General features: G+C 40.2%; 2 protein-coding genes and 1 long non-coding RNA gene across 5 annotated transcripts; all 3 read left to right on the forward strand.

Moving 5' to 3' along the window:
- The first annotated feature begins 721 nt into the window (after nucleotides 1–721).
- On the forward strand, nucleotides 722–10,543 carry LOC123509386. Of its 3 annotated transcripts, none has more exons than XM_045263673.1 (15): nucleotides 722–780; nucleotides 1,562–1,654; nucleotides 1,880–1,960; nucleotides 2,282–2,804; nucleotides 3,109–3,229; nucleotides 3,452–3,532; nucleotides 3,727–4,001; nucleotides 4,198–4,447; nucleotides 4,601–4,752; nucleotides 5,012–5,166; nucleotides 5,398–5,634; nucleotides 5,847–6,082; nucleotides 7,844–7,913; nucleotides 8,174–8,287; nucleotides 8,382–10,543. In XM_045263673.1, the coding sequence occupies exons 2-15, from the start codon at nucleotides 1,567–1,569 to the stop codon at nucleotides 8,480–8,482; spliced, it is 2,484 nt and encodes an 827-aa protein (XP_045119608.1). In that variant the 5' UTR covers nucleotides 722–780; nucleotides 1,562–1,566; the 3' UTR covers nucleotides 8,483–10,543. The 3 variants fall into 3 exon arrangements, with proteins under 3 accessions (XP_045119608.1, XP_045119607.1, XP_045119606.1); XM_045263672.1 differs by having other exon boundaries at nucleotides 723–780; nucleotides 3,106–3,229; XM_045263671.1 differs by lacking the exon at nucleotides 722–780 and adding an exon at nucleotides 790–1,134 and having other exon boundaries at nucleotides 3,106–3,229.
- A 157-nt stretch (nucleotides 10,544–10,700) lies between these two features.
- Nucleotides 10,701–18,360, forward strand: LOC123509388 (fumarylacetoacetase-like). The gene is made up of 9 exons (XM_045263674.1): nucleotides 10,701–11,602; nucleotides 11,737–11,997; nucleotides 13,367–13,477; nucleotides 14,983–15,104; nucleotides 15,239–15,379; nucleotides 15,496–15,746; nucleotides 15,882–16,088; nucleotides 17,694–17,842; nucleotides 18,052–18,360. Exons 2-9 carry the CDS (start codon nucleotides 11,914–11,916, stop codon nucleotides 18,247–18,249), a joined length of 1,263 nt encoding a protein of 420 aa, XP_045119609.1. The 5' UTR covers nucleotides 10,701–11,602; nucleotides 11,737–11,913; the 3' UTR covers nucleotides 18,250–18,360.
- A 2,443-nt stretch (nucleotides 18,361–20,803) lies between these two features.
- On the forward strand, nucleotides 20,804–24,250 carry LOC123509389. Its single transcript, XR_006676187.1, has 4 exons — nucleotides 20,804–21,493; nucleotides 22,824–22,955; nucleotides 23,309–23,439; nucleotides 23,677–24,250. It is a non-coding gene; the product is annotated as an uncharacterized LOC123509389 (long non-coding RNA).
- The last annotated feature ends 2,447 nt before the right edge of the window (nucleotides 24,251–26,697 follow it).

Here is a 26,697-nt window from a genome sequence, read left to right on the forward strand (position 1 = left end):
TAGTGTTTTTCGACATATGGCAAACCACACAATCAAGTGCGCCGTACACGCGCGACACTCAAGCAGCTTAAGTCATGTGAAATTTGACCATCTTGCAGCTAATTGTTATAGATATTCTGAATGTAGAAGATAACTAGAATTCTTAGATCGATTACTCTCTCTCTCTCTCTCTGTGTGTGTGACCCTTTTTTTTATATATTTTTCTCAAAAAATGTATGGCAGTTCTCATAAAATATATATATATATATATATATATATATATATATATATATATATATATATATATATATATATACATCTGTGTGTGTGTGTGTGTGTGTGTGTGTGAGAACCTCGCCGCTCGCACCGTCACCGACGGACGACGTAGTGGCATTGCTCGTGGCTGCCTACTGGGGTTGTCTTGCTCGACGCGGTGCTTCTCGGCCTATGAAGGATAAGAATATCAAACAAATATAAATCAATATTTCACAGTTAGATAAGCGTCATCACTAAATGATCGAAAATATACATAATTTAAATAGATTGTAGAGCTCAGCAACTCTTACGCAGTTATGTTCTTCCGGTATTTACTTAATTATACAGTCAGTAGTAAATTGGGATACATTCAAGTATATTTCCGGTATCTTTTTTTCATTAAGCAAAGCTACAGTTTTATTTAAGATAAGTACGGTTGTAAATGCAAGGTATGGGAACTTTACTGCGTGAACCGCGGCGGCCGAGGACCGAATGTGTGGTCTGTCGAGGTGATCAGCACGCCACATCCTGGACCTGCCACAGCTGGTGAGTCCCGACCACCACCCTCACCTGCCAGCTGGTGCACGGGGCCTGGGGGCGCACCTTGTGCCATGCGTGAGGCCCAGGCACCAAGACGAGTTTGTGGTGGGAACTGTGCCCTACGGAGGCGTGGCGGGGAAGGGAGGGCAGGTCATGGGGCCGCGGGGCCGGGGGCAGGCCATGGTGAGGCGGGGCGCAGAATGAGATGGTGGTGGAGGTGGTTGTGACAGCAGGTAATTGCTGTCACCACACGTGTTATATTCTGGCCAATGTGTGGTGAGGTGTAAATATGGTGGTGACAGTGGGACAGGACCACGGGCTTATGGCTGTCGGTGTCCTGTCTATTGGTGGAACAATAAGGTAATGAGCCAGATGTAGTTATAGGCTATTTCAATGTTTTATGATGGTAGAAGCCTGAGACCTGAACACTAGTACCGTTTCAAGGTGAAAGATGAACTAGAGAAGACTCTCTCTCTCTCTCTCTCTCTCTCTCTCTCTCTCTCTCTCTCTCTCTCTCTCTCTCTCTCTGCAGGTTACTATCTTTGCATTCCTCATGAAAGTAATGTTAGAGAGAAGGATCATGCTAGACGGCAGCTGTGATCAAGTATAATCTACTGGCTTACAGTAATATTTTATTTTAGTATAGATAAAAACCAGGTTGCCATTGGTTAACAAGTTTATTTTGTGACATGTCAAGGAGTCCTTTTGGGTGTACTTGTCTAGTGTGTTCTTTAAGCCATGAAGGATTTCAGAGGTAATCATTATCACTCAGGCTTCTCTCCTCCAGAAAACATGGAGGTGGAGGAGGTGGTGGAGGTGGGAGAGGATGCATTCCCTCAAAGCAAGAAGATCCGTCTGGTGGTGGTGCCAGATGCTGAGGGTGAGTGTTCTTGATGGATGGATTGGTTTTAAAATTTACGTGATGAGATGATGCAGCTAACATAATACACTCCCAGAATAAAACAGTCCTAAATCCAATGTTGTCATGGTCATTTCTTGTTGTTTTGTAAGTTTATGTTTAATTAATTGATAGATTAACTAATTGAAACATGTATCAAAGGTATCACTCAAGTGGATGAATCTAACTGATAAATTTGGTCAACAGGAGCACGAAATAGCAAGGGGGAACTGGACTCAAGTGAACAGACTACCAGCGTACTGCTGTACAGCAACAGTGGCCAGTTGGGTGAGTGTAGGCGAAGAATCTCTTTGAGTTCCATGGAATGCTTTGATATTATGGAAAGGGATTTTTGTGGAGCACGAAAAAGTAGTTGTGCTTTGTTAGGATTTATGGAGATCAGTTTTGGAGACTCGTGGAGAATGTGGCCATGGCCCCTGCCAGCCCCAGCGTAAATTTACAACACAGTGCGATGTTATGACATGTAGCTAATGTTTATTGATGATGTTTATTTTTTCAGCCATTGCTTTTTATGGAGATATCAAGCTTGTGTATTAATAGGAGACTGTATAGGATTAAATAGTAATAGTAAACCTGCTTTTTTAACAGTTCGAGCTGAGATAGTGGTGGACAGTCTGAATGAAAACATCATTGCTGTACCACTTGGAACAGATCTTGCAGACTTTACTAAGAAGAGCAAGTCCCCTCAGCACTCTGAGGATGGACCAGAGATGGTTAGGATTCTAGAGACCTCAGGGCAAACTCCCAAGAAGCCTAAGAATAGCCCAGTCCTAATGGTGCGGACAGTACAGACCCAGCCAGCACAGAGTAATGCCATTGTGACCAAGTTCTCCTCTCCATCTGGGCATATAAGACAAAAACAGATCACTCATGATAGCACTTCTAAAACATTGCTTCATTCAGAAGTGTCAGCCAGGTCACAGTCCAAAGCTAATACTGTCAGCAAGATACTGATAGCCACTGACACACAGCAGCGCTCCCACCATGATGACCTTCTTCCCTCCACTAAAGTAGATGTGCCAGCAGTGGAGGTGAAGTCCCAACTCTCAGGGTTCTCAGAGGAAAATCTTCCTGCCTTCACCAGTGCCATTGACAAGACTGCTTCTCAGGGGTTAGTACTGCATGTTGTTTTCTGTTATTTAATTGTGTATCTATTAAATTGTTTATCTATTACTCAAAGTGGTTGGATTGCATTTGATACTCTAAACATAAAAAGTAGATTTCTTGTCATTATCTCCTGAAAGACTTGGTATCAATACATATAATGCTATGGCTCTTGTTGAGCTATTGTGACAAGTAAAGATTGGAATCTGCTTTATGAAACAATGTAAATAGATTCTGAAAGTTATAAAACTGTATAAGCATCTCTTACAAAACCCATGACATATTGACTGATATTGCCCCATTGACAGAAGCATTGGAGAGGAAGAGTCTGGCAGCCCCACGACAGTGATAATGCGTCTCAACAGCCTTGATGGGCTGGAGCTTGATCCTGTCTTCCAGGCAACTGAAACCCTAGCTGAAACTAACCCAGAGGTGTGTGTGTGTGTAAAATTTGACAATCAAGTCTTGAATTCTTCATCCCATAGCTGCTGCTTTCTTTTGAGTAAAGGAACAACAGATATGACCTGTTAGTCTTCTCCCAAATTGCCTTCAATTTGTGGTTGTCTGTGTCCGTTGACAGAAATATAATGGGGAATAACATAATTTAATATCTGCTTTTGCAAAGGTGAATATTTTGTTGCCACATTGTTTCAGAGTGGTATCAACAAAAGTGAAAGCCTTGGTGTAGAGGAGGTACAAGTGGACTTCCAGTCTTCTGCTGCTGGTCAGGTGGAGGTGAGGCAGCATAACCATACATTATTGTGTTTCTTATCTTCTAGTACACAAGAATACTCATCAAGCAGCTCTTGTTTTCATCATTCTTCAAGATGCTGTAACTACTTATATAATGTAAATATTTTGGAGAATTGAAAGAGGAAATAAGAAATTAATTGTTAGATTATTCAGGTTTCATGAAGTTTTCCTCACAGGCCAACAATGGAAGTGTCAACCAGAGTTGGTTCACTTCCCGGGAAGACAAAGCAATGCTACGCTGGCGGGGACATGCTTGGCGGCAGGGCATGTGGTCCAGGGAGGAGACTGACCTGCTGCAGCATAATATTGAGCAGTACTGTGCCCAGCGGGGAGTGTCTGACCCAGGCTCCGTTATATTCAAGATGTCCAAAGAGGAACGCAGTGGCTTCTACAGAGTGATAGCAAGGGGTCTCAACCGCCCACTCTTCTCCATCTATCGCAGAGTTATCAGGTGAGCTGCAGGGCTGCTGAAGGTCCTTATGTGGTCTTGTTGAATTTTTAGTAGACTGAGACCAGATGAAGCAGTTACTGTATTATACATGTGATAATGTGATACATTGTCACAATAACACCCACAGTGATGACTGATCAGGTAGAGTCATTCGGAAAAATTCAATAACTACCATACAAACCACGCTCCTGGACAGACTGTACGACAACCACAATCACATTGGGAAGTATTCATCAGAGGAAGTCAATAAACTAAGGGAACTTCACGTGAAACACGGCAACAACTGGCAGGCCATCGCTGCACACTTAGGAAGGTCTGCTGCCTCAGTCAAGGATCGCTGTCGACTCCTCAATGAACACTGTAACAGAGGCACATGGTCCCCTGATGAGGAAGACAGACTAGCAGCTGCAGTGTATGACCTGGCTCAAGTACTACCAGGGGAGCAGGTGAGAGGACTGTTAGACACCAGCCATCTGCCTCTGTGAAAGCCAAGCCTACCAAACTTATATAACTGAGTGTTTTTCACTTGTACAATTTGCATGTTTTCATCCTTGGTAAGTGGCAGCCATCACTGAGTGTTCACTTGATACATGCTTCAGGTGACTAGTGGAATTTCTTGGGGGGAGGTGGCCAGAAGGGTGCGGACTCGGTCAGAGAAGCAGTGCCGCACAAAGTGGCTCAACTACCTCAACTGGAAGCGCACATCAGGAGTGGAATGGAGCAAGGCAGATGATGTTCAACTTATCTGCAGGTGATGTAGAAAATGTTCCTTTAATTAACTTATTTTGACCCCAACTTCTGAATGCTAAAGTTATCCATACTCTCTGTTTCAATGAAAGTAGCCATTCAGTCACTTGCATTGAAATCAAAGTGATAAGAAAGTTTTTAACATTTGAGGTGTGATCCCTTGATAACAGTGACAGTCAAATTGTAGTAAAATTGATACTAGTCATTGTAAGCTATGTAAGCTAGTAGAAACTGAGTGTGTGTAACAGCTTTATTTGGTGCAGACTGAGTGTTTGTGGAGCTGGGGACGAATCACAGGTAGACTGGACAGCCTTGGCCCGGGTGTGGCCTGCCTGCCGATCCCCACACTGGCTGCGTGGCAAGTGGTGGAACTTGAAGAGACGCCTGCCACCCTCTGTGCAGGAACTGGGGCTCAGTGGTGAGTATCCAGAGCACAGGTGACATGTGTTCTCATGGAATTAGGAATTACCTGTAAAAAAAACCGTCATGTTCATTGGGTTCGTCTCTTTTATTCCTTACATTTTTATGTCAATGCATTTTCTCAACAGGAAAGGAAACATTTATGATGTCATTTGATAGATAGAATGAGTGTGTAGTCTTTCTCTTTCTCTCCACATTGATCATTCAACTTGGAATTTTTCTCCTCCAGATATGTGTCAACACCTGTACAACCAACAGTCCCTCAGTCTTTTGCAGTCCACCTTGGTGGAACTTCCAGCCACCTTTCTTAATTCATCCAACCCAACTTCACCTGCCCTCTCTGCCCTGTCTGAAGGCAAATCTTCATCCCCTCTTGGATCCGCCCAGCAGGACTGTGTGGATCTCTCTGTCAGCACTGTCAAGCTCTGCATACCTGCTGCCAATTTCTCTCATATCATAAACTCAGGTGAGGTATCATGAGGGAAAATGTAAAGTGGAAGTGCCTTCAACTTTCCTGCTGAGCTGTAATATTATAAGATGCTTCAAATTTTACCAATACATGTATGCATTTAAAGTAAATAGGAGTCATTGATAATCTAGATTTGAATGTTCAAGTAATTGATAATAATATTCAGTGAGAAAGACTTCTTAAATAGTATTGATACTCTTGTGTTACAGATGACAATGAGGAAGACTTCCACTCAAGGCTCAATGGACTGGTGCAGAGTGCACTGTTGTCTCATGGAGTACAAGTCCGTAGCTGCAACTCTGCCTCAGAAGTGGTGGTGCCAGACTCAGCTGACACTCAGACACAGGAGCATTTCTTGAGCACTTCCTCCCAGCTGGCAGACCCCCTGGCCCCCAGCTCACCTTCTGACAAGAGCTCTCGGGCTATTGTGGTTGAAGCAGTAGAGGTATGTAATTACTGGCTCCTCTTGGTTCTGTGAAATTCTTGATAAGAGAGAGCTGCTGCAGAGCTATCACTATAATGTCCTTTCCATGTCTTGACACTCCTCTTTTGAAAGAGTTTAAGTCATAGGCAGGTGGAAATACAGACACAGGTAGAGAGTTCCAGAGTTTACCAGTGTAGGGAATGAAGGAGTGAAGATACTGGTTAACTCTTGCATTAGGAAGATGGACAGAATAGGGATGAGAAGAAGTAGAGAGTCTTGTGCAGCGAGGCCGCAGGAGGGGGAAGGCATGCAGTTAGCAAGTTCAGAAGAGCAGACAGCATGAAAACAGCGGTAGAAGACAGATAAAGATGCAACATTGCGGCGGTGACTTAAAGAATCAAGACAGTCAGTTAGAGGAGAAGAGTTGATAAGACGAAAAGCTTTAGATTCCACCTTGTTTAGTAAAGCTGTGTGTGGATCCCCCAGACATGAGAGCCATACTCCATACACGGGCGGATAAGGCCCTTGTACAGAGCAAGCAGCTGGGAGGGAGAGAAAATGGACGAAGACGCCATAGGACACCTAACTTCTTGGAAGCTGATTTAGCAACATGGTTAGTATCACATAAAATCTTCATGCTATCCTTTCTCTTACATACTATTCTCTATCACAGGCAACCCCGTTTAACGAAGGGGTTACGTTCCTAAAAAACACTTCGTTAAGTGAAATTTCGTTAAGCAAATCGATTATAACAAGTTTAACCCCTGACTTGAACTTCCACTGAGAGTAAGCAAAGCGAGAGTGCATCATAGTACGGTGAAAGGTTTAATGAAAGTAAAAATTATGAAGTTTAATATTTAGGCAGTTAAATTTAATTTAAGTCATTATAATGTACACTAATGTATGTATGTACGTAGCTTTATAATGTTGATGATCTTAAATTTATGAAGGGAGGGAGAGTGAAACGGAAAGACACTAACCGGCAACCTGTGGAATGTAAACAAAGGCGCATCATTGTACCACATACAAAACTTATGTACCACATTTCCACAAGGCTTTCCATTTTATCCATTGTAGAGTCACGAGTTCAGGTGGTTCTTTTAGCTTGCAAGGAAGATACAGTCTCACCAGCCTTCTTAATAGTCTGCTGGCTTGAAAATAGTAGAGACAGTAGATGGAGTCAAGATGGTGGCCAGCAATGCTATAGTTTTCTCGCCTCTCGTGTCTGTGAATAATATCCAGCTTCACTTCGAGAGTAAGAGACTTCCTGGTCTTCTTAGGAATGCTAGGCCACATAGCAAGGAGTTTTGGTGGGAAATTGAGCGAGTGAAGACGAGCTGTTGCTGACGCTGTTATGGGAGTGAGTGGTGCGTGTTGTTCACGAGAGGCTTGATCTTGATCTTGATCTTGATTCTACAGGTGTCCCAGGATTTCTCCTGAGGCAGGCCTTAGTATTTGCGGCTGCTAGTGTATTCAGAAGCTTGTCGGCTTGCGTGATACGGCTGGGCTTTCAAACTTGGAAAAAATTACCTGGATAAAACTTTGTTAAAACGAGTTTGGTATTCATTAAATGAGCAGATGGTAGTAAAATTAAACCTTCGTTGTAGCAAAATTTCGTTGTGTGAACCTTCGTTAAAGGGGGTTGCCTGTATTATATTATATTTTCATGTAGTAAAAGAAGTCAAGCCACCATATATTAATAGTTATTTTCCATTATTACTTCAACTGCCATTCAATCATTACTTGTAAGCTTTGTTCTGTATACATTCCTGAATTTTGCAGGACTCGCTTCCACTGCACCTGTCAGCTGTGTCTCGAGCGGGTGTAGGCCGAGCCTCTCTCTTGAGTCATGGTGAGTCTCAGCCTGCAGCAGTTGATGTCATACAAGAGCTGTTATGTTTTCTGTAAGGCATTGAAGATTGTACTAATGTATAATTCATTGTACTCCTTTAGGTGTTTAGGATTTATTCAGACTTGAGCCATTGTTATTTATAGTTTATAAGAGAATAAAAAATGTCCTTGCAAGGAAACAAGAATGAGTAAAAGATAAAATTAATACAGCCAAAACATTTTTTTTTTTTTTTTTTTTTTTTTTTTTTTTTTGTCTGACAGGAGGGCTTGGTAGTGGAGTGAAAGAAGAGGATATCCTAAGTGACAGTGAAGGGGGACACACCACAACCCTGGACCCTTCCTCCCCTGTGGTCTCCTCCAAGCTCATCCTAAATGGTTAGTGTCCATCTTATTTTGTTGATCAAATTAAAAGTTATGTATATAAATGTTGTTATGATGTGAAATAACCTTTACAACTTTTGTGTTGCAGACCCAATTCTGTCAGTGTCTGGAGAGCCTCTGGGTGGTGAAGAAGGGCTGCAAGCTGATCCTGATGACTCCCACATCTGCACAGGGTTAGCTGGAGATTAGCACACCCTTTCAGTTGCACTGCAACTCATATACTTTGCCTGACCAGCAAGAAACAGTGCAGGAGTGAGTGAGGGAAGGCAACCGTAGTGCAGCACCCACCTCGCTTTACACTTTCCGGCCACATCCACAATGCCTGAGAAGATGGAGCTATTAGGTTAACTTATTTCCATAAAAGTAATTTTATTCTTGCAGCTAGGGAACTAGATTGGTACATGATATATATTTAAGCAAGCCTGAATATTAGAATGAATTTTTTTGGTCTGTAATCAAGCAGATTATAAGCTAAGTTGTCCAGGGCTCAGGGTAACCAGTGTTGTAGTCCCTTGTCTCTCAGCAAGATGGAGTTGTAGTGCCTCTCCTGTGTGAGTCCTATTAGGAGCCAAGTACAGTACAGTGGTGCCTCACAGTCTGATAAGGTTGGGTTCTCAAGTATTATTAATTATTTAAATTAATTATTTGAAAACGAGTAATAGTGTAATAATACTTATTCACAAAGAAATTCAATACCAAACTACACCAGGATAAGGTAATATTTTTATTGCATGAATTTTTATTCTAATTAACAAGATAAATCATAGTAGATGCAACACATGTTTAATTTCCTCCACCATACACTTGAGAGGATAAGTGCCTCCAGCCTTCAGAATGGTTAGAACACTAAGCAGTTCCTCTCACTCCAGACTTGCAATAAATTATTTCTAATGGTCTTCCTTTTCTAGCTGTAAGTTTTGTTGCATGTCATGATTTACAGGAAAGTGTTTCACTGAGAGGCAGATTGAGTATACCAAACAGGACCATTTCTGCTCAAAATCTGTCATTTTACGGAGTTATCATTCAATTTGCATGAAAGATATTACATAGCTGATATACATGTACAGCATCAAAGTCATGAGTTTTCATGTTGGTGAGTAAAACACGGTTGTAAAAAGTTTTTTATTTTTATTTATTTTTTTTTTATTTATTTATTTTTTTTTTTAGCTGGGCTTGTATTCTTAAGCACTGCGAACTTAAGATTTTCAAAAGCCACAAATGCTTCAATGGGTTGTTATGAGGATATTTTCCATTGATTGTTTAGTCTTGTCAAAATTTCACTAGGGTCCTGGAAACATTCTTGAAAACCCCTAGTAACTCAAATTAAAGCCTGCTAAGTGGTAGTCAAGGTAAGAACTGAAGTGTTAGAGAATGATCCCTGGATGTTGAAGGATTCTACAATGTTATTAAGGAGAATAAAATACAAAAGAATAGAAATGTGCTTGATAACTAGTAGGCAAATAATATAAGTTTTGCACATGTTTCGTTCTCTTTTATACCAGAGAGGAATAGATAAGATGTAATGTCTTTTGTTCCTTATATGTACTTACCCTTTAGTGGTAAGAGAAGTGTACAAATATGAGATTGCATGAAAAAGGGAAGATAGAATGTCAAGTGTAAATATTTCATAAAATCAAGACTCCCTAAACTATGTAAAGTAAGCATTAGTCAAACAGTGAAACACCCTACATGATACTGGAGAGAATGTTCCCTCCTTGTACTGTGGGAACAAAGTCTTGTTTTGCTTTAGTATTTGACCACTGATGTTTGTGTGTTTGTGCAGTGAATGGAAATGAGTAATCAGGGAAGACAATCTGTTATGCTGAACCATTGTAGAGAGGAATTAGTGATACATGGGAGGATAGTGAGATGCTGTAGTTTGATGGATCACATAAAACCTTTTTGCCTCTTAATCATCATAGTAAATGTAGATTACAAAACATATATTTTAGTGTATACATTTTTTTATAGAAGTCGTGATTGATCTGTGTTGTTGCTCTTTCTGTCCGTAGTGTTTGTCCTCCACGCATTCCATTAGGACAGAGTAGGTAAACTACTCCCTTAGACACACCATAAGCAGAGACCTGATTCCAATAACCCAGTCAATGGGCTGTGTTTGGGAGGGAGTAGAACGTACTGAATTAAGTAGTGTATTCCTTGAATTCTTGTAAAACATTTAAGATGTATTATGAGGAACCACTATGTTGTATACATAAATATAAATTTGTTAAACACTAAAGTTCGAGAAAGTATAGACTTTCTTTATTCCATTGTATAATATGAAAAGCAGAATAAATTATGTAACTTTTATGTGAAAGTAAAATAGAAGAGCAAGTTCTTAATGTGTACTATGCAGTCTTGATCAAGTCCGTTGTGGATAATTTGTGACATATCCTCACGAATCTCTCTCTCTCTCTCTCTCTCTCTCTCTCTCTCTCTCTCAACATAGGATGCTCTTGTAAGAAAGTAATCCATCCCCTCTGGGCTCTGCATGTACGTTCGTCCCACCACTACTGCAAAATTACCCAGATGACTGGTAACGAACAGTACTGCTGCTGTGACGACTTACAGATACCTTTTACGACCATTCTGAAACGCTACCGTATGTGCCATAATTCTATTCTTACGTTTCTGACATACACGCTTGCTGTCACTTGAGTTGCTGGGTCCGCGTACAGGTGGGTTTGGACGGATGCCAAGTGCCAATTACTTTACCGGACATGCATCTAATTTACCTATAAGCGTGTGTTTGGGTTCGCTTCTGTGTTTTACTAAATTACGTTAATCTTAGAAATGGAATGTGAATTCGGAAAAGTTCCAAACAAGTTGTCACAGAACCAGGCCTAAGGACAGAGGTCACGGGCGAGGCAATCTCGATCAGAAAAGATTATAACCTCTAATGCTGTTTACAGACGAGTAGATTGTAGAGCCTCGGACAGAAAGGAGCAGTGGCAACGTGGAATCCAAATCATATCAATGCTTAAATTTGTATGTTTATTGGTTTTTCTTACATGATTTTATATATTGTCTACCAATCTCTTCTGACTGCGCTGTATTCACGTGTATCAATAAGCTGCTTATTACATTCGCAGATGCAGAGGCCATACTACTAGAAACTGCTCGGCTGTATATGAAGAACAAACAAATTAATAGTAAGAATAGTAATGGTGATATCTCAAAAACCGCGTTTTCCTCCAGCCAGGAATCTGAAGGTCAGGCAGGTTGTAACTCCACCAATCACAGCACAGGAATAGCGACAAGTCACCTGAATACACCAATCAGAGAATGGGGCGTCGCGACACACCCCCGGTAAGAACCCTTCCTCCTCTCAGCTGTCTACAAATTATATAATTATATTAGGATCTGCAATCAATTAACAATATGAAGTGATGGCTAAATTTAAACATCATTCATAACTGGATGGACCTTGGATATTATTACAGAGAGAAATGGGTCTGTATTCGTGTATGAAATGTATAAAAGGGCGACCTCTGACAACAAGTAAATGCTACACGTGACCACCACGCTGCTGTTGGTACTGCAAGCTGCTGAGAGTCAGTGGTGGTCCAGCAAGCAAGGAAAGGTATACGTCAGTCGTTGAGCTGCCCTTGTGTTCTAAAATGAAGTCTTTTGTGGAAGTCAGTCCTGACAGTCACTTTCCCATTCAGAATCTTCCTTACGGAGTGTTCTCCACAACTGATAATGTGAGTATCCATCTGTAATGTCTGTAAAATAGCACACATGGTAACTTATGCTGGGTGATGTCTATCAGCCGGTCTATTGTATATATTGCTTTCCATTACTACATAAATTTGATAGTTTAATACAATAATGAAGAGATACAAGAGCGTTTTTGTCAGTAAAACCATCGTGCCACCACTGTATATGTGCCTTGACAACTAACAAGTGTTTGCCCATTAACGCATTTTTGTTTGGTGCTTCACGCTTTTAGACGCTTCATAATTGTTTGTTTACGATACATTGTAAAAGCGTAAATTACTATATCAGTCTCACTCATCATGATGGCATGTATAGGACGATGCGATGCTGTGTTGAACATAACGGGGTTGTCCTTGGGCGGGGAGGGACGAGGAGGGGAGCTGGGAAGTTGGTAACCAGGCGGAGGTTCATTAGTATACAATAATAATTGTGAACTTTGCCTGAAGCGGCATGAACCCATATGCGGGAATTGCGGTTGGCTAACACCTTTATTTTATCTTGCGCCAGAAAGCACCTGAGAGAATACATCACGTTTAATAGGTAATGTGTAGTGAGGACATTAACTTATTTTGTGTCCTTTGGCATTCAGGTAAATTATGAAGATGGCTCGTTGATGCAGTAATAGGCAAACTCGCACTTAGATATTAGTAAGAGCAAGTGTTGATTTTATTACAAATGACTACAAGAGGTAACTTAGTGAGACCCCGACAGTCACAGGTGTGCAAGGGGTTCGAGGCTGATACCATGCACCTTTACTTATCGCGCCACCTTCCAGCTCTATTTATTTATTTATTCATTTATTCATTCATTTGTTTGTTTTTTCTTGGTAATGTTTGTGGGAGTGGTGATGAGTAGGTTGCATGGTTGGTTCCATTGTTGGATAGCGCAATGGTTTTGCGGTATATGAAGGGAGAAAAAGAGGTTTGGTTTTCTCATCGTTCGCACGCTTAATTTTAGCACATATAGTCACACAGTACGCACTCGCACATTCATACGCGGGCATACAGACGCACAATTAAGATGTCCTCCCACGTGCTTACTCTTATAGCGCCTCGCTCTCCATAACGTGACAAAAATGCTAATAAAGTAACCATTGCTGTAACCATTATTGTATGGAAATCCATTGTAAGCCATGTATAACGAATGATCAATGGGACTAGCATGCCTTCAATTTGTCCCGTGTCCCTTCAATAAACCTTACTCAGGATTGTCACCTCAATAAGGCAGCCACAATTGCTATTAGTATGCTTGCTGGTGTTTAGATTGCCCGTGTTGCGCAATCATCGCCGTAATGACTATTTATTTGTAGTCGCCAAGTGTGGAATGGTGAATATGTATGTACTCATTTTACAGGCAACTCATCGTCTTGGTGTGGCTATTGGCGACCTGATCCTGGACCTGTCCGTCATCGCTCATCTCTTCACTGGGCCGCTACTCAAGAACCAGCAGCAGGTGTTCAAGGAGGTATGGCTGTTGAAATACGACTATTGGTTTGGATCACTTACATCTCTTAAGTCATGACCTCCTTGTATGGTTTGATCCCTTACGAGTGAAGGCTAGGAATTCTTTCTTTTAACTTGAATGTTCTTACTGAATATGTTTAGACTTCAGGGTTAGACCAAGGAAGTTTAAATGATAGGGGAATAGCATAATATGTCGCTCCGCTATCCAAGTAAAGCCAGTGCGGGGAGCTTACCTGGTCAGGCCAGCTAGATGTAGATTGGGAAGCTTGGCCTTTGTATTGATACTTCCCTGATGTTCTTTCTTATCTTTTTATTCTACCCTGCTCATGAAGTTCTTCCGCTGACTTTCTCTCTCTCCTCTTCCACATTTCATACACTATTTCCTTCTTCCCTTGTATCTTTGATTGTCAAAAATTGTCCTATACTATTTTCTTCTATATGTGACCTCTGCAAAGTTGTTTTTTTTTTTTTCCATAGCCTGGATACCACCACAAGAAATGCTTTGAAGCCTCACAAAAGATCCTTTTTTTTTTTTTTTTTTCTTCCTGTCTTTTAATCTCGGGTTGTTAGATCAAGCTTAAAAAAAGACTATTGATGCCGGTCTATTGTCATACATTTTCTTTTCCACTCAATTTTTTTTCCACTTTTTATATATTGTTAAAAAAATTTTTTTCTTCCTTTTGCCATTTCTTACTATCCCAGTCCCTAATCTTATTATTTTTTTTTCAATTGATTTTGATTCTGAACGACTGTTGTTGTTGCTGGAATCCAATAATTTTTTTTGTTGTTGTGGCCTTTTCTCCATTATCCTTTTCATCAGCTTTTTTTTTTTTTTTTTTTTTTTTTTTTTCATATAATTTAGCTGGTTTTGCCTTATTATTTTCTCCATAGTACTAGATCTTATCTCTCTTCTTAGTATTGGGACTTAAGTATAACTTGGTGCTCCTAGGATGATTGCCCTGTAAACTGAATTTTCTACTTTTTGTAATTTCATAATTTCTTTATTCAGATCTAGATCCAGTTAAAATTGTGGACAGCACAATGCTTTTCCAAAAATGTTTTGCCAATTAGAATGTAGTTACAGCATTATGCTATTACTGGGAATGTTAAATTTGGTAATTTCTTTGCCTTTTAGTGGAGTTATCTTTGTGGGTCTTGAAGCAATTATCCTGTTATCCTTAGTTTTTTTTTTTTTTTTTTCCTGTTGTTCTTTCTTATTCAATATTATATTGCTACTCTTGTCTTCATTTATTCTGAAGCCTGTGTGGTTGCACAGGTTAGTGAGTGAAGCTATCATCCTGCTCATTTCTTCTGCCCTTGTCATAAGTAATCTGTCATCTGCATAGAATAAAGCACTTGATTTGAAATTTTCATTTAGGAGGTCCCCTTCTTTTTTTTATTTATCTTTTATAATGTAGGTCAGTATCTTAAACAGGGTAGTGGAAGCTGTACATCCCTGCCTAATGTCACACTAGTCAGTCATATATATTTGTTTGTTTATTCCAGTCCACCTTGAACAGCTTCATGGGCCTGAGTCCCGCTGCCTGGAGTGAGGCTCGCACCACCATCCAGACACTGCTGGCCCATGACCAGCCTACGTTGAGGGATGACTGTCAGCTGAGAGCTAAGTGAGTCTGTAGAATATATAATAATCTTCATAAGAAGTCCTGTTTTCATATCTTTTATGTATTCAACAGCATTGGTCCTTTCAAGTTGCATAACAAATATAACTGGAGTAAGAGGAGTAAATGTGTTGTTTCAGGGCATTGGTGCCTCAGGCTGGAGCAATGATGTATCTCCCAGCTCACATTGGTGACTACACAGACTTTTACTCCTCGCTGGATCATGCCACCAATGTTGGGACCATGTTCAGGGGGAAGGAGAATGCACTCATGCCAAACTGGTGAGAATCTTCAAAATCCATTTTCACTGGGAAGTTATCATTCTATAAAGGAATGTAAGATGCCTACTAGTACTAAGAATTGAAGTGATGATTATTGAAATTCCTAAATATTCCAGGAAGTACCTGCCAGTTGGCTACCATGGGCGAGCCTCCAGCGTGGTTGTGTCTGGCACTCCCATTCACCGGCCTAATGGTCAGACAAGACCCAAGGATGATGAGCCACCTGTGTTTGGCCCGTGTCGCCTGATGGACTTTGAGTTGGAGATGGCATTCTTTGTAGGGGGTGGCAATACACTGGGAACGCCCATCAGTGTGAAAGAAGCCCATAATCACATCTTTGGCATGGTGGTTATGAATGACTGGAGTGGTAAGTAATTGCTAAACCATAAAATTCCTCATTTTATTTTAGAAATTCATTACATAGTCTGTATATTTATGTCCATGTAAGATTTACACGATTATTGAGATGACAGCATTCTGATTTGACAACTGTCATTGGTAGCTCGTGACATCCAGAAGTGGGAGTACGTTCCACTGGGCCCCTTCCTGGCCAAGAACCTTGGCACCACCATCTCCCCGTGGGTTGTGACCATGGATGCACTCAAGCCATTCCTGGTGGACAACTACACACAGGATCCCAAGCCATTCCCCTACCTGGTTCATGACGAGAAGTACAATTTCAACATCAACCTGGAAGTTGGTATCAAAAGTAAGTTTAAAGAAACTGTGTATCATTATTGGACACATTCATACATCTTTCATGTTACTGCTATATTTTAATTAACTGAACCAAGAAATTCATTATTGGTGTGAGTTTTGTAATACAAGCTGGCATGAATATAGCAGTAGAAGGTAGCAAGGGATGCAGCATTGCAGTGATGAGAGGGCGAAGATGGTTAGTTAGTCAGTTTACTAGCTGGACAACCTTCATTAATGTACTCGTAACATGCACAATTAAGCATACCAAACATATCATACCAATACAGACTCATACTTCCTACGTCACTTTTTCTCCCGAAATTCCTTCACAGTCTCAATCATCCTTTCACTCAGAAGAGAAGATCACTACCCAGGCTGCTATCATACCACCTGTCAAACATCAAGGCCTCCTTCTCCTTGTACTATTCTCGAGTACTTTTTCATTCTATATCATTCTTCCATATATTTGGTTACACTTCACCTAACTGTCTATCTCACTAACATTTCCTCATCCCATTCAGTTCCCACTCTGCCTCCTCGTGTCAAGATCCATTCACGTTCATTTCTATTTCTCCCATCCATTCTCATCCCCTATACAACTTGTAATCTGCTCTTCTCTGTCACTCATGCACCTCTTCGTCCCTTTGCTTCCACTTTCATTCCACAGATACACCTTTTTTGCTATCCTTTCATCATATATTCTCCATCCTTATCTCTTACCTAAGTGTCACTTTTATTAGTCTTTCCCTAAAGTGCTCCATCCCATATCACCTCTCAAAACTTCTACTGCTGTACACCTTATGTGTCATTCTAGCTACTCTATTCTGCCCTACTTCTATTGAACTTGTCATTTTCACTTTCATTCCGTGCAATTACATGTATACTATACATTATACCAGGCACAGCCACTCTTTTCCACACTTGTCTCAGCACATCATATTTACTTTTTCTCATTCTAGCTGTACTTTTCAATTACCCTACCCACTGGTTCACTAAACTTATCTTTTCATTTTGTCTTTTCACACCCACTCAGACTCGCCCACATCCCCAAGTACTTATATTCTTGTGCCTGTTTCAACTCTTTCTCTCCAATTTTCCATACTGCATTATGACCTATTTACTATCATAGATCTACTTTTCCCACCAATAAACCTGACTCCAAAGTCTCTTCCATAACATCCAACAAACTTTGCAACTTGTCTGCTGATTCACTCATGTGTGCTTCTTTATGTGGATGATGTAGTGGTCATGAGTGAATCAGCAGTGAGTTGCAAAGTTTGTTGGATGTTGTGCATGGATATGGATATAGTGGTCACACCAAAGATGCACTTGGGTGATGATATGGGCCCTAATATGGGTACCACTATAAATAAAATTGCCTGCACCACTAATGGGTGGAAGCTGAACAGTGCTTCCTATACATCCTCTTCAAGTAAATCTACAGGGGCTATAGGCCATAACATAAATAAAATATATATATATATATATTCCTAACATTCCACAAAAACTTTTCTTCCATTATTCATTTCCTCTAGCCTAGCCTTGAATCTCAGTGCTGCTGGGAAATAAGCAAATGTGGGCAAGCTATGATACTAATTTCTTGACACTGGCACAGGTGCAGGGAGTAAGCAAGCCGGGACAGTGTGTCGCAGCAACTTCCGTTACATGTACTGGACCATGAAACAGCAGCTTGCCCATCATACTGTCACTGGATGCAACATGCGTCCAGGAGACCTTCTGGCGTCAGGCACCATATCGGGACCTGTGAGTGAAAGATCTTTTAAGTTTGTGCACTATTTAGAATAGTAATCTATTTGATGTCACATGTTCTGTGGCTGGATTAACAAAATTTAGTATAGCAGACTTTCTTGCTCAATTTAAATTGGAATCCATGTTTTGAGATTCTGACAGAAAGTGAAGCAGACGTCAATTTCCTGGACCACTAAGAGTACTTACTTTTTCGTACACAACAGACTGAAGATTCCTTTGGCTCAATGCTGGAGTTGTCTTGGAGAGGCAGCAAGACGGTCGACATTGGCAATGGAGAGACACGGAAGTTCCTTCAAGATGGTGATGAAGTTGTCATGACTGGATACTGCCAGGGAGAGGGATACAAGGTTGGCTTTGGACCCTGCACTGGGAAGGTTCTCCCTGCTATCTCCATTAATTAAAAATTCAACTAAGCATGGGTGGTGATTTAACTTTGGTCATGACACTGATGCAATAATAAAGAGGGAGTTGAACATCAATTTCATGTGCTCCTAGGAATGAGAGAGGAAAAAGCAAGCAAGGGAGGCGGTGGCATAGTGGATAAAGTGGTGAGCATGGGATCGTAGGTTCGAATCTCACCACATACCGCTTTGAAGCTATGCCATTTGTTGAGCTGAACAGCGCTTCCCACATATATTCAGGTATGCCTACAGGCGCTATAGGTCACAATATATATATATATATATATATATATATATATATATATATATATATCTGTAACACTCTTGTGTTAGTTAGCTCAGTCATCCAACCTTTTTTTGTGGTGATGCTCTCAATCCTTGGACCCCCTTCATTTGTATGTAGTTTTCACATGTGAAACAAAGGTGCATTATTAGAATAGGTAAGCACAAAAATGGATTTTTTTTTTTTGCAAAATGTCACACTAAAAATTTAGAATCTCAAAGAAATCCATCCTTTCCTTGTAGATGGTAACTCTTGCATTCCATAATTTTTGAAAATGTAGGATATATTAATCTGATGGTAATGAATGTATTATTATTATTAAACATTTATACAGAGGTCCTCTTTTAGTATACACCTAGGTTAATGCATTTCTGGCTGCATGTGCACCCTCACTTTGTTTCCATTACTACTTGTACAATGGGCAAAATTTCTAAGTATGTGCACTTGGCGAGAGGAATTTTCATTCTTAGAACAAAAATTGTGTTAAACCAAAACCAAAAAAAAATAAATAAAAAATAAAGAAATAATAATTTAATAACAGTAATAATCACATGCCAAATATATAAATTAAACATTACACAACAAAGAATCAATGAGACCGACGCTGTGTTCCAGCTTGCATGTGTTGCAGTTTCATATTTCAAGTTTACTAAGAACTATGATATTTTTTACCTTTGTAGGTTGGTGATACATATTTGTGATCTTTCTAGGTTTGGAATATGGCTCCTAAAAATACGAAGGGTGTTACAGGTATAGTGAAGGACAGTAAGCTTATCAAGAAATGTAAAATATTTTCGCTTCAAAAGAATGTAGACATTATAGCAAAGGTTGAGGCAGGTGAAAAACTCCACAAAATAGGCAGATTTGACACTGATAAGGAGTCTACAGTGCATAACATGGTGAAATATAAAGATACCATGAATACAGTACTAGTGCAGCAGGGATCACCTCGTGCTAAGGATAATATTGTGAAGGTAGCTCATAACCCCCACCTTCCCCTGTAAGCTCACTGTCCAGCCATTATATGTATGTAAGCTTTGTTGTATGTGGAATAATAATGTTTTATGTTTCAGGAATGATCAATTTGGGGACAGTAACAAGGGGGGGGTCTCGGGGTCTGTCTTGGTAGGTCCCAGTTCCAATCTTATTCGATTAGTGCGTTTTTAATATATGCGCACATTTTCTCGATCCTTTTCCCGCGCATGAAGGGGGGACCCCTGTATATTATTTTTGCTTTTTATATCTCCCCTTTCTTTTTGACATCTTATTCTTCATACACTAATACAACCTTGACACTTGGCCACACAAATTATGGTTTTTATCTCTGCAAGCAATCTCATCAAGTACAGTCTACTGCCATGAATGAGTGGTAGTGTACATGGGAGAGCAGTTATATGGAGAATAGAGGAGGTACAGTATGCTGATGATTGAGAGCTAGCAAGGGAGGAAGTATTATTATAAGTACACATGTAGCTATTTCAGGAAAGTAAGTGGGCAGGAATTTTGAGGTGCTTGATGAGTTTGGGAATGAGATGCAGGCAGTTGAGAAAGAGGAGGCTGAGCGAGTACCAGAATGCATGGGCAGTAAATACGAGCCATCAGTGAGTGGTGAAGCAAAAGACAGTGAATGCTAGAGTTAAGAGTGAGAAATGTAATTCAGTCCGTAAGAAAAAGGTGTAAAAGATGGCAGAGAATATTACGGATTCCTGAGGGGTGAGGCGATGCTTGACAGTGAGAATGTGTCGAGTCTGAAGGTAGAAGAATAGAGGCAGTGATGACTTAACCAGCTAAACAAAATGGAAATGGAAAAATTAATGAGGAAAGTGAATGATTTCCTGACAAAGTGATGGAAAGTGACTTAAATGAGATTAGAAAGAATGCAGAATACATGTATTTGGTAGATGGGGGCTGGGAGTGCCAAGGGATACAGGAGGCAGTCAGAGGGGACACATATGGGCTGGAGCACATTCAGGGAGAGGGTTGTTAAGGGAAAGTTAAATTTCATCAGCAAAATTGAAGGGATGAGTGACGACAGATATGGGCAAAACGGGTGTGGAAAGAAGGCAGTAACACTGCACTTAGGAGAGAGAGAGATCAAGAGGTGGAAGAAGAGGGAGAATTTAGAAGAGGACTGGGAATAGGCCCCAAGGAGGTGAAGAAAAGAACAGAAGACAGTAGAATGGCTAGCTGGTGGACAGGAATGGAGGGGAAGTCAACACTAAAATTATATAGAAGGAAGGGGGAAATTGAGGCCTTGCAGTGGCATGTGGGAGACTAGGGAAGCAACTTACTGGCAAAGGAAAGGACCGAGACGCTACAGGTAAAAGCCAGAAATCGGGAGACGCCAGTCCAGCAGGACTGCGACTTTAGTACAGGGGAGAGGGAGACGGTGGATTCGGGTGGAACACTACATATAGTAGAATGTTGGAGGTTTGAACTATGGTTTGAGCAATGACAATGGGTTTGAGAGGCAGAGAAGTAAGTTAATAGCGGCGCGGCAGTCGTAGAGGTCATAATAAGGCAAGAGTGGGAGACTAGGATAAGGGAGGAGGATGCTGGGATCATAAATAACTGTGCTGGGCCTGTGGGGGAGTAGGGAGGAGAAAGAACGCCTGTCTGAGACAAGTCATGCAATCAATGCCTTCCTCATGGAAACATGGGAACTGCGTAGGACAGCGCAGCAGACAGGCCGGGGCTTACACATAAATGTATAAGCATTTGAAGTGGTATTGTGTCTTTGGCTTGTGTGTTTGTTTTTCCTCACAGGAAATGGGAGAGGCCAAAATGGACCCGCGGCAGAGACAGTACCTCAGCGTTTAAAAAGGAAAACAGTCCACAGAAGAAGAAGAAGAGGGCAACCATTGAGCTAGTCTCCTGTAAAGATATGTGTCCCTACTCTGTCATATTTTCCGCCTTTCTCGGCGCCTCAGCTGTCATGCAGCCCCCTGACTCGCCACACAGGTAAATGAGACTAATTACTTCTCAGGCTCCTCAAGTAACAGGTGTCATGACAGATACAAGACAGTAAGTTAGGAAAAGATAAAGTTGGGTTCCCGCCAACCGTGTTTGCATCTCAGTTTCTTCGTGTTTGTACATGGAGCTGTACCTTTTAAGTGAGGGCAAAACTGTTCAAGGGCAACATAAGGCGAATAAAAAGGTCCACTTACTTGCCAGCCCCCTTACATGCCCTAGAAAGAAAAATGTCTTGAAACCTTCCTTGTAAATGAGGTGAAGTTGGGTAAATGTTTAGTATCTGTCCTTGACAGCAGCGCAGGCCACGCTGCATGTTGTGATGGCACACACACACACAGTGTGTTGTAGTCTCAGTCCTACTCGAAGATCGGAATATAGATCTGAGCTCGCTCCGTAATGGGGAAGACCGGCTGGGTGACCAGCGGGCGACCGTGGTGGTGGTGAATCACACACACACACACACACACACACACACACACACACACACACACACACACTTACTTCCTACTACCTAGTATGTACTGTACACTCACTGTGCTTCACATCTAGTAGGTAGACTAGCAAGTTTTTTTTTTTTTTTTCGCATGGTGAGCTATTTCTGATTCGTATTGATGCTTTTGAAAATGAGCTCATCGCGCTAAAAATAGTTATAATAAGTTTAGGTTAGATTAGATTAGCTTAGGTTAGTTTAGTTTTAGGGTTAGGTTAACTTAGATTAAATTTGTCTTGGTTGAGTTGGGGAACCAAAATAGACCAAATTTGCATTTGCTTGGATGGTCTAAGGAGGCAAAGGGCATGGCAAACAAAGGACCTCTTGTCAATATTTACCACAAGAATGCAAGAGATGCAACATCCCAGCATTGAGAAAGAGGTTGATGACAGTCAGTCAGGAGAGGAGTTGATAAGACGAAAAGCTTTTGATTCCACCCTATCTAATAAAGCTATGTGAGTGGAACCACCCGGTACATGTGAAGGATACTCCATACATGGGAGGATAAGACAGAAAGACCCTTGGACAGAGTTAGCACTCAGGAGTGTAAAAAAAAATTGGCAAAGACACCTCAGAATGCCTGACTCCATAGAAGCTGTTTTAGCAAGAGAGGAGATGTGAAGCTTCCAGTTTAGATTATAAATAAAGAACAGACTAACCATGAATGATAAACAAAGCTATCATTCATATCCCTCCAGAAGATAAACTGGCCTAATATCTTGTAACCAAACCTTTCTCTCTCTCTCTCTCTCTCTCTCTCTCTCTCTCTCTCTCTCTCTCTCTCTCTCTCTCTCTCTCTCTCTCTCTCTCTCTCTCTCTCTCTCTCAGATTCCAGTCATGAAGTTTGTGATGGAGCATGTGAGCAAGGATTGAGGGTCACCACAACCAGCCTGATGGTATCAACACCAGTCCATTCTCCCTTATTTCTACCAAGGAGGCAGGACACCACGTCTCATGCAAGTAAGGTCATGTGTGTGCGTGTGCAGTGAAACAGTTCATGAAATTTTGTAATGAAGAAAAGATGAAATGATTGAATTGTAAGATGTAGAGATTCTCAGTTTTTCTCTGAACTTTGTTTCTGTCAAAGATGAATGTGATCAATCTGTGTTGTATTGATTTCTTTATGGAGGCATCTCTGTCTGAGGAGAAAGGAGAGATGAGTGGCTGACTTGTATTTATTTGTTAGCTGTTGATGAGTGCAGTTTGTTTGTGTTTGTGAGTGGTGTTAGTATATGTAAGGAGGAATGAGTGGCTGTGTCACATTTTCCCTGGGTGTTGGTTGAGTGCAGTGAGGGTTTGCGTTTGTCCAACAGGATGTGATGCACCAATGGCGTGGCATCAAGGGAAGCGCCTCTTTGTATCCTTGTCCAGCACTTTATTGTACACATGAAGGTGCTCCAGAGGTTCAAGAAGGGAGTGGCACACACACTCTGCTGCAGTCCAAGTAAGCAAACAAGTTGTCAAGTAGTAGTTATTTTGAGACTGTTGCGAATAGTGTGGCTTTGCTGGGCTGTTTTTTTTTTTTTTTTTTTTTTTTTTATATATATTTTTTTTTTTATATATACCTTCTTGTACCACAAATGTGATTATAAGTGAACAGTTTTGACAATTTCAGATTGATAAGATGACATGAAGGTAAATGATTGCTAAACATGAACTTTTGTTGACTCCTTTCTTTTAGTTGCAGGCTTTTGGAGGTCCAGCAGCACACTGCACTCTGCTTTCATAAATGTGTGTGTACAGAGTGCAAGACAGAGAGGGGCAAGGATGGAGGATGCTTCAACATTCACAGCATCATTGGTTCATGCTTTCTTTTTCGTGGAGAGTAGTGCACACAGTTTTTAACCGAAGGATTATATGTCATCATTCATATTCATTGATTTCATGACTTAACATTGTGTTGACCTTTGTGCATCAGATCACTTCATTACATGTAAGTGTATATTTAGTTACAAGGAGTAATGGTTTATGATATTTGTAATGTATAAAAAGTGACTTATAAGAGATCTTCCATTATGAAAATTTGTTTAAGAGTGTTTGTTTATTAGCATGATTTAGTTTTGTCTGTCTTAACAGTCCAGATTGTACAGACATGAACCATCGTCCATTGCGGAATTGCAGTCAACACTGCAAGGTGTGTGTGTGTGTTGTATTGTATTGTACAGGCTTCGAGCAGGGCTCATAGTGTCCTGTCTCCATGTCTCCATTTATCCAATTTTTCCTTAAGGTTATGCACACTATGTGCTGTAACAACTTCATTATTCAAAATTGTATTTTCCAATATCCTTCACACTGCCTCATCCTGATCTTTACATGACCTCTTGTCCTTCTATCTTCTGTTACCAGCACCAGGTCTTCCTTGTCTATCTTTTCAATGCCATTGACTATCTTGTACATTGTCTCCTCATTCTCTTCTATCTTGTAATGTTGGTAGTTCCATTTCCTTCATCTGTATCCATTCTAATCTTCTTATATATTTTTTAGTGTGTGTGTATGTGCAGCTTTGTGGGCAAGTATGCCAGTCATTCCTTGATGTCAATGTCTTTCATTCAGAAAAAAAAAAAAAGGTTGTGTGTAATTAGGTTTAGATACATTTTTGAGTGAGAATATTTAGACTGTAAGATCTGTAAGGTTGCAGGGGCCATATTCTACAAATTCATAGCTAATGACATGAATGTAACAAGACAAAATGGTGCATTTTAGACACAAGTCCCTCAGTGATAGGCTCTAACCTTGTGACTTGTCATAAGTGCCAAGACAGGGTTCACCTTGTATTACCACCAATCACTGTCTTAAAACTGGTCAATATGGTGAGAACTTGGCTGCATGTACCATAGCATGATCCCCAACAGTTTTTATTATTAATGATAAATACCCGTAATGATGACTAAATAATGTCCTTCTTTGATGCAGTAATTTACCATCATATATAACTGCCGAGAGGGGTACGATCAGTTTTCCCTAAACTCAAACAAACCTTGCTCCGCGTGGCCTACATGTGTCATGTGTCAGGCTGTTGGCCATAATCTGTTTGTCATGTTTCTTTTGTTTGGATGCCCAGTGTAACTATTCCCAAAGTAGTAATATGGTCAAAATAATTTTGAGGAGTTATTTCTTTATATATATATATATATATATATATATATATATATATATATATATATATATATATATATAAGTTGACAAATAATGAGCCCAAAGACCAACAGTGGAGTGATGGTCAGGCATTGAGACCTGAAGCTAACTGTGTAGAATGTGGCCCCAGAATGATGGTCTTTGTTTTTTTTATATTTATGGTGACAATATAATGTTACAAGGGACAACATGCTGTTTGAGAGCAACACCATTGTGAAATGCTTGAAAAATAATTTAACTGAATTGATAGTCTCTCCTAGACTTTTGCAATGAAAATGCTCTCAAAATACTACTCTTATGTTCTTGTATTCATTTTTCTGTTTTATCAGACAAATGTATGGATGGCAATGATGGGTGGAATGATGTAGACCGTTCATACAGGGACTACTGCCATTATGTGCAGGCCTCATGGTCCCTCTAGCAACTTTCCTAATTTTTGTTTCTCATACTTTTGAAATAATTTTGTAAGTTGAAAATATTCCCAGAGTAATGTGATGCTTGAAAAAATTGTTCCTAGTTGCCTAGTTGAAAATGTAAAAAATTGTCAAAACTTGTGCGAATTGTGCATTTCAGAATTGTGCATTTCACAGTAAAAATTATTCTAGGTTGAAAATTGTAAAAATTAAATAAGTTGAAAATGTTGTCAAACCTTGTGTGAATTCTGCAGTTTCATTGTAAAAATTAGTGCGAATTGTGCATTTCACAGTAAAAATTATTCTAGGTTGAAAATTGTAAAAATTAAATAAGTTGAAAATGTTGTCAAAACTTGTGTGAATTCTGCAGTTTCATTGTAAAAATTATTCTAAGTCGAAAATTTTGGTAGAGTTTTCAGACTTACACAAAGTTGTGCTGATTGTACAAATTCTGCTATTCCACTGTAAAAATTATTCTGAAGTTGAAAAGTTGTGCCGATTGTACAAATTCTGCTATTCCACTGCAAAAATTTGAAGTTGAAAATTTTTGTAGAGTTTTCGGAGACTATTTGTATGTGTTGATTAAATAAAAAGAAGGAAGGGAGACTCTTCATTGTATTTTTTTACCAAAATACATGTGCTCTTTCTCCGGAGACTCTTCGGAGTATTTATGACTTAGTAGGTTTTTGCAGTTTTGTAGGGATTTTTTAGGGTTTTCAGTTTTGTAGGGATTTTTTGGCTGTTTTGCGTCTTTTCTGGCAGTTTTGTTGGCATTTTTGGCTGTTTTTGCATTTTTTGGCAGTTTGTAGGCATTTTTATTTTTTTGGCAGTTTTGTAGGCATTTTTGGCTGTTTTTGCATTATTTTTCTACTTTACGCAGTTTCAGTATTAAAGGTGTTTTTGCATGATTTTTCCACTAACAAGGCAGTTTCAGCTTTTTTAGGCATTTCGCTGCTATTTTAACCGAGAGCTGTTCACCTGAGAGCATCCTCAGGCTTTTTTTTTTTTTTTTTTTACTTCCATCAATGAGAAAGGAAAGTAGTTTGAAAAACGAACTATATATTATAGGGTGAATAGGGTTAAGTTAGGCGAGTTTTCGTTAGGTGCGTTTTGTAAGTACGTTAGAAAAACGAAGGGAATTACCTAAAACAATA

The sequence above is a fragment of the Portunus trituberculatus genome, chromosome 27, assembly GCF_017591435.1.
Source record: "Portunus trituberculatus isolate SZX2019 chromosome 27, ASM1759143v1, whole genome shotgun sequence".
NCBI lineage: Eukaryota > Metazoa > Arthropoda > Malacostraca > Decapoda > Portunidae > Portunus > Portunus trituberculatus.

Coding starts and splice junctions, on each gene's coding strand:
- LOC123509386 (XM_045263672.1), top strand. CDS start 1,567: ATGGAGGTGGAGGAGGTGGTGGAGGTGGGAGAGGATGCATTCCCTCAA. Junction 1,655..1,879: donor GGTGGTGCCAGATGCTGAGG/GTGAGTGTTCTT, acceptor TTTGGTCAACAG/GAGCACGAAATAGCAAGGGG. Junction 6,083..7,843: donor TTGTGGTTGAAGCAGTAGAG/GTATGTAATTAC, acceptor TGAATTTTGCAG/GACTCGCTTCCACTGCACCT.
- LOC123509388 (XM_045263674.1), top strand. CDS start 11,914: ATGAAGTCTTTTGTGGAAGTCAGTCCTGACAGTCACTTTCCCATTCAG. Junction 13,478..14,982: donor AGCAGCAGGTGTTCAAGGAG/GTATGGCTGTTG, acceptor TGTTTATTCCAG/TCCACCTTGAACAGCTTCAT. Junction 15,380..15,495: donor AATGCACTCATGCCAAACTG/GTGAGAATCTTC, acceptor TAAATATTCCAG/GAAGTACCTGCCAGTTGGCT.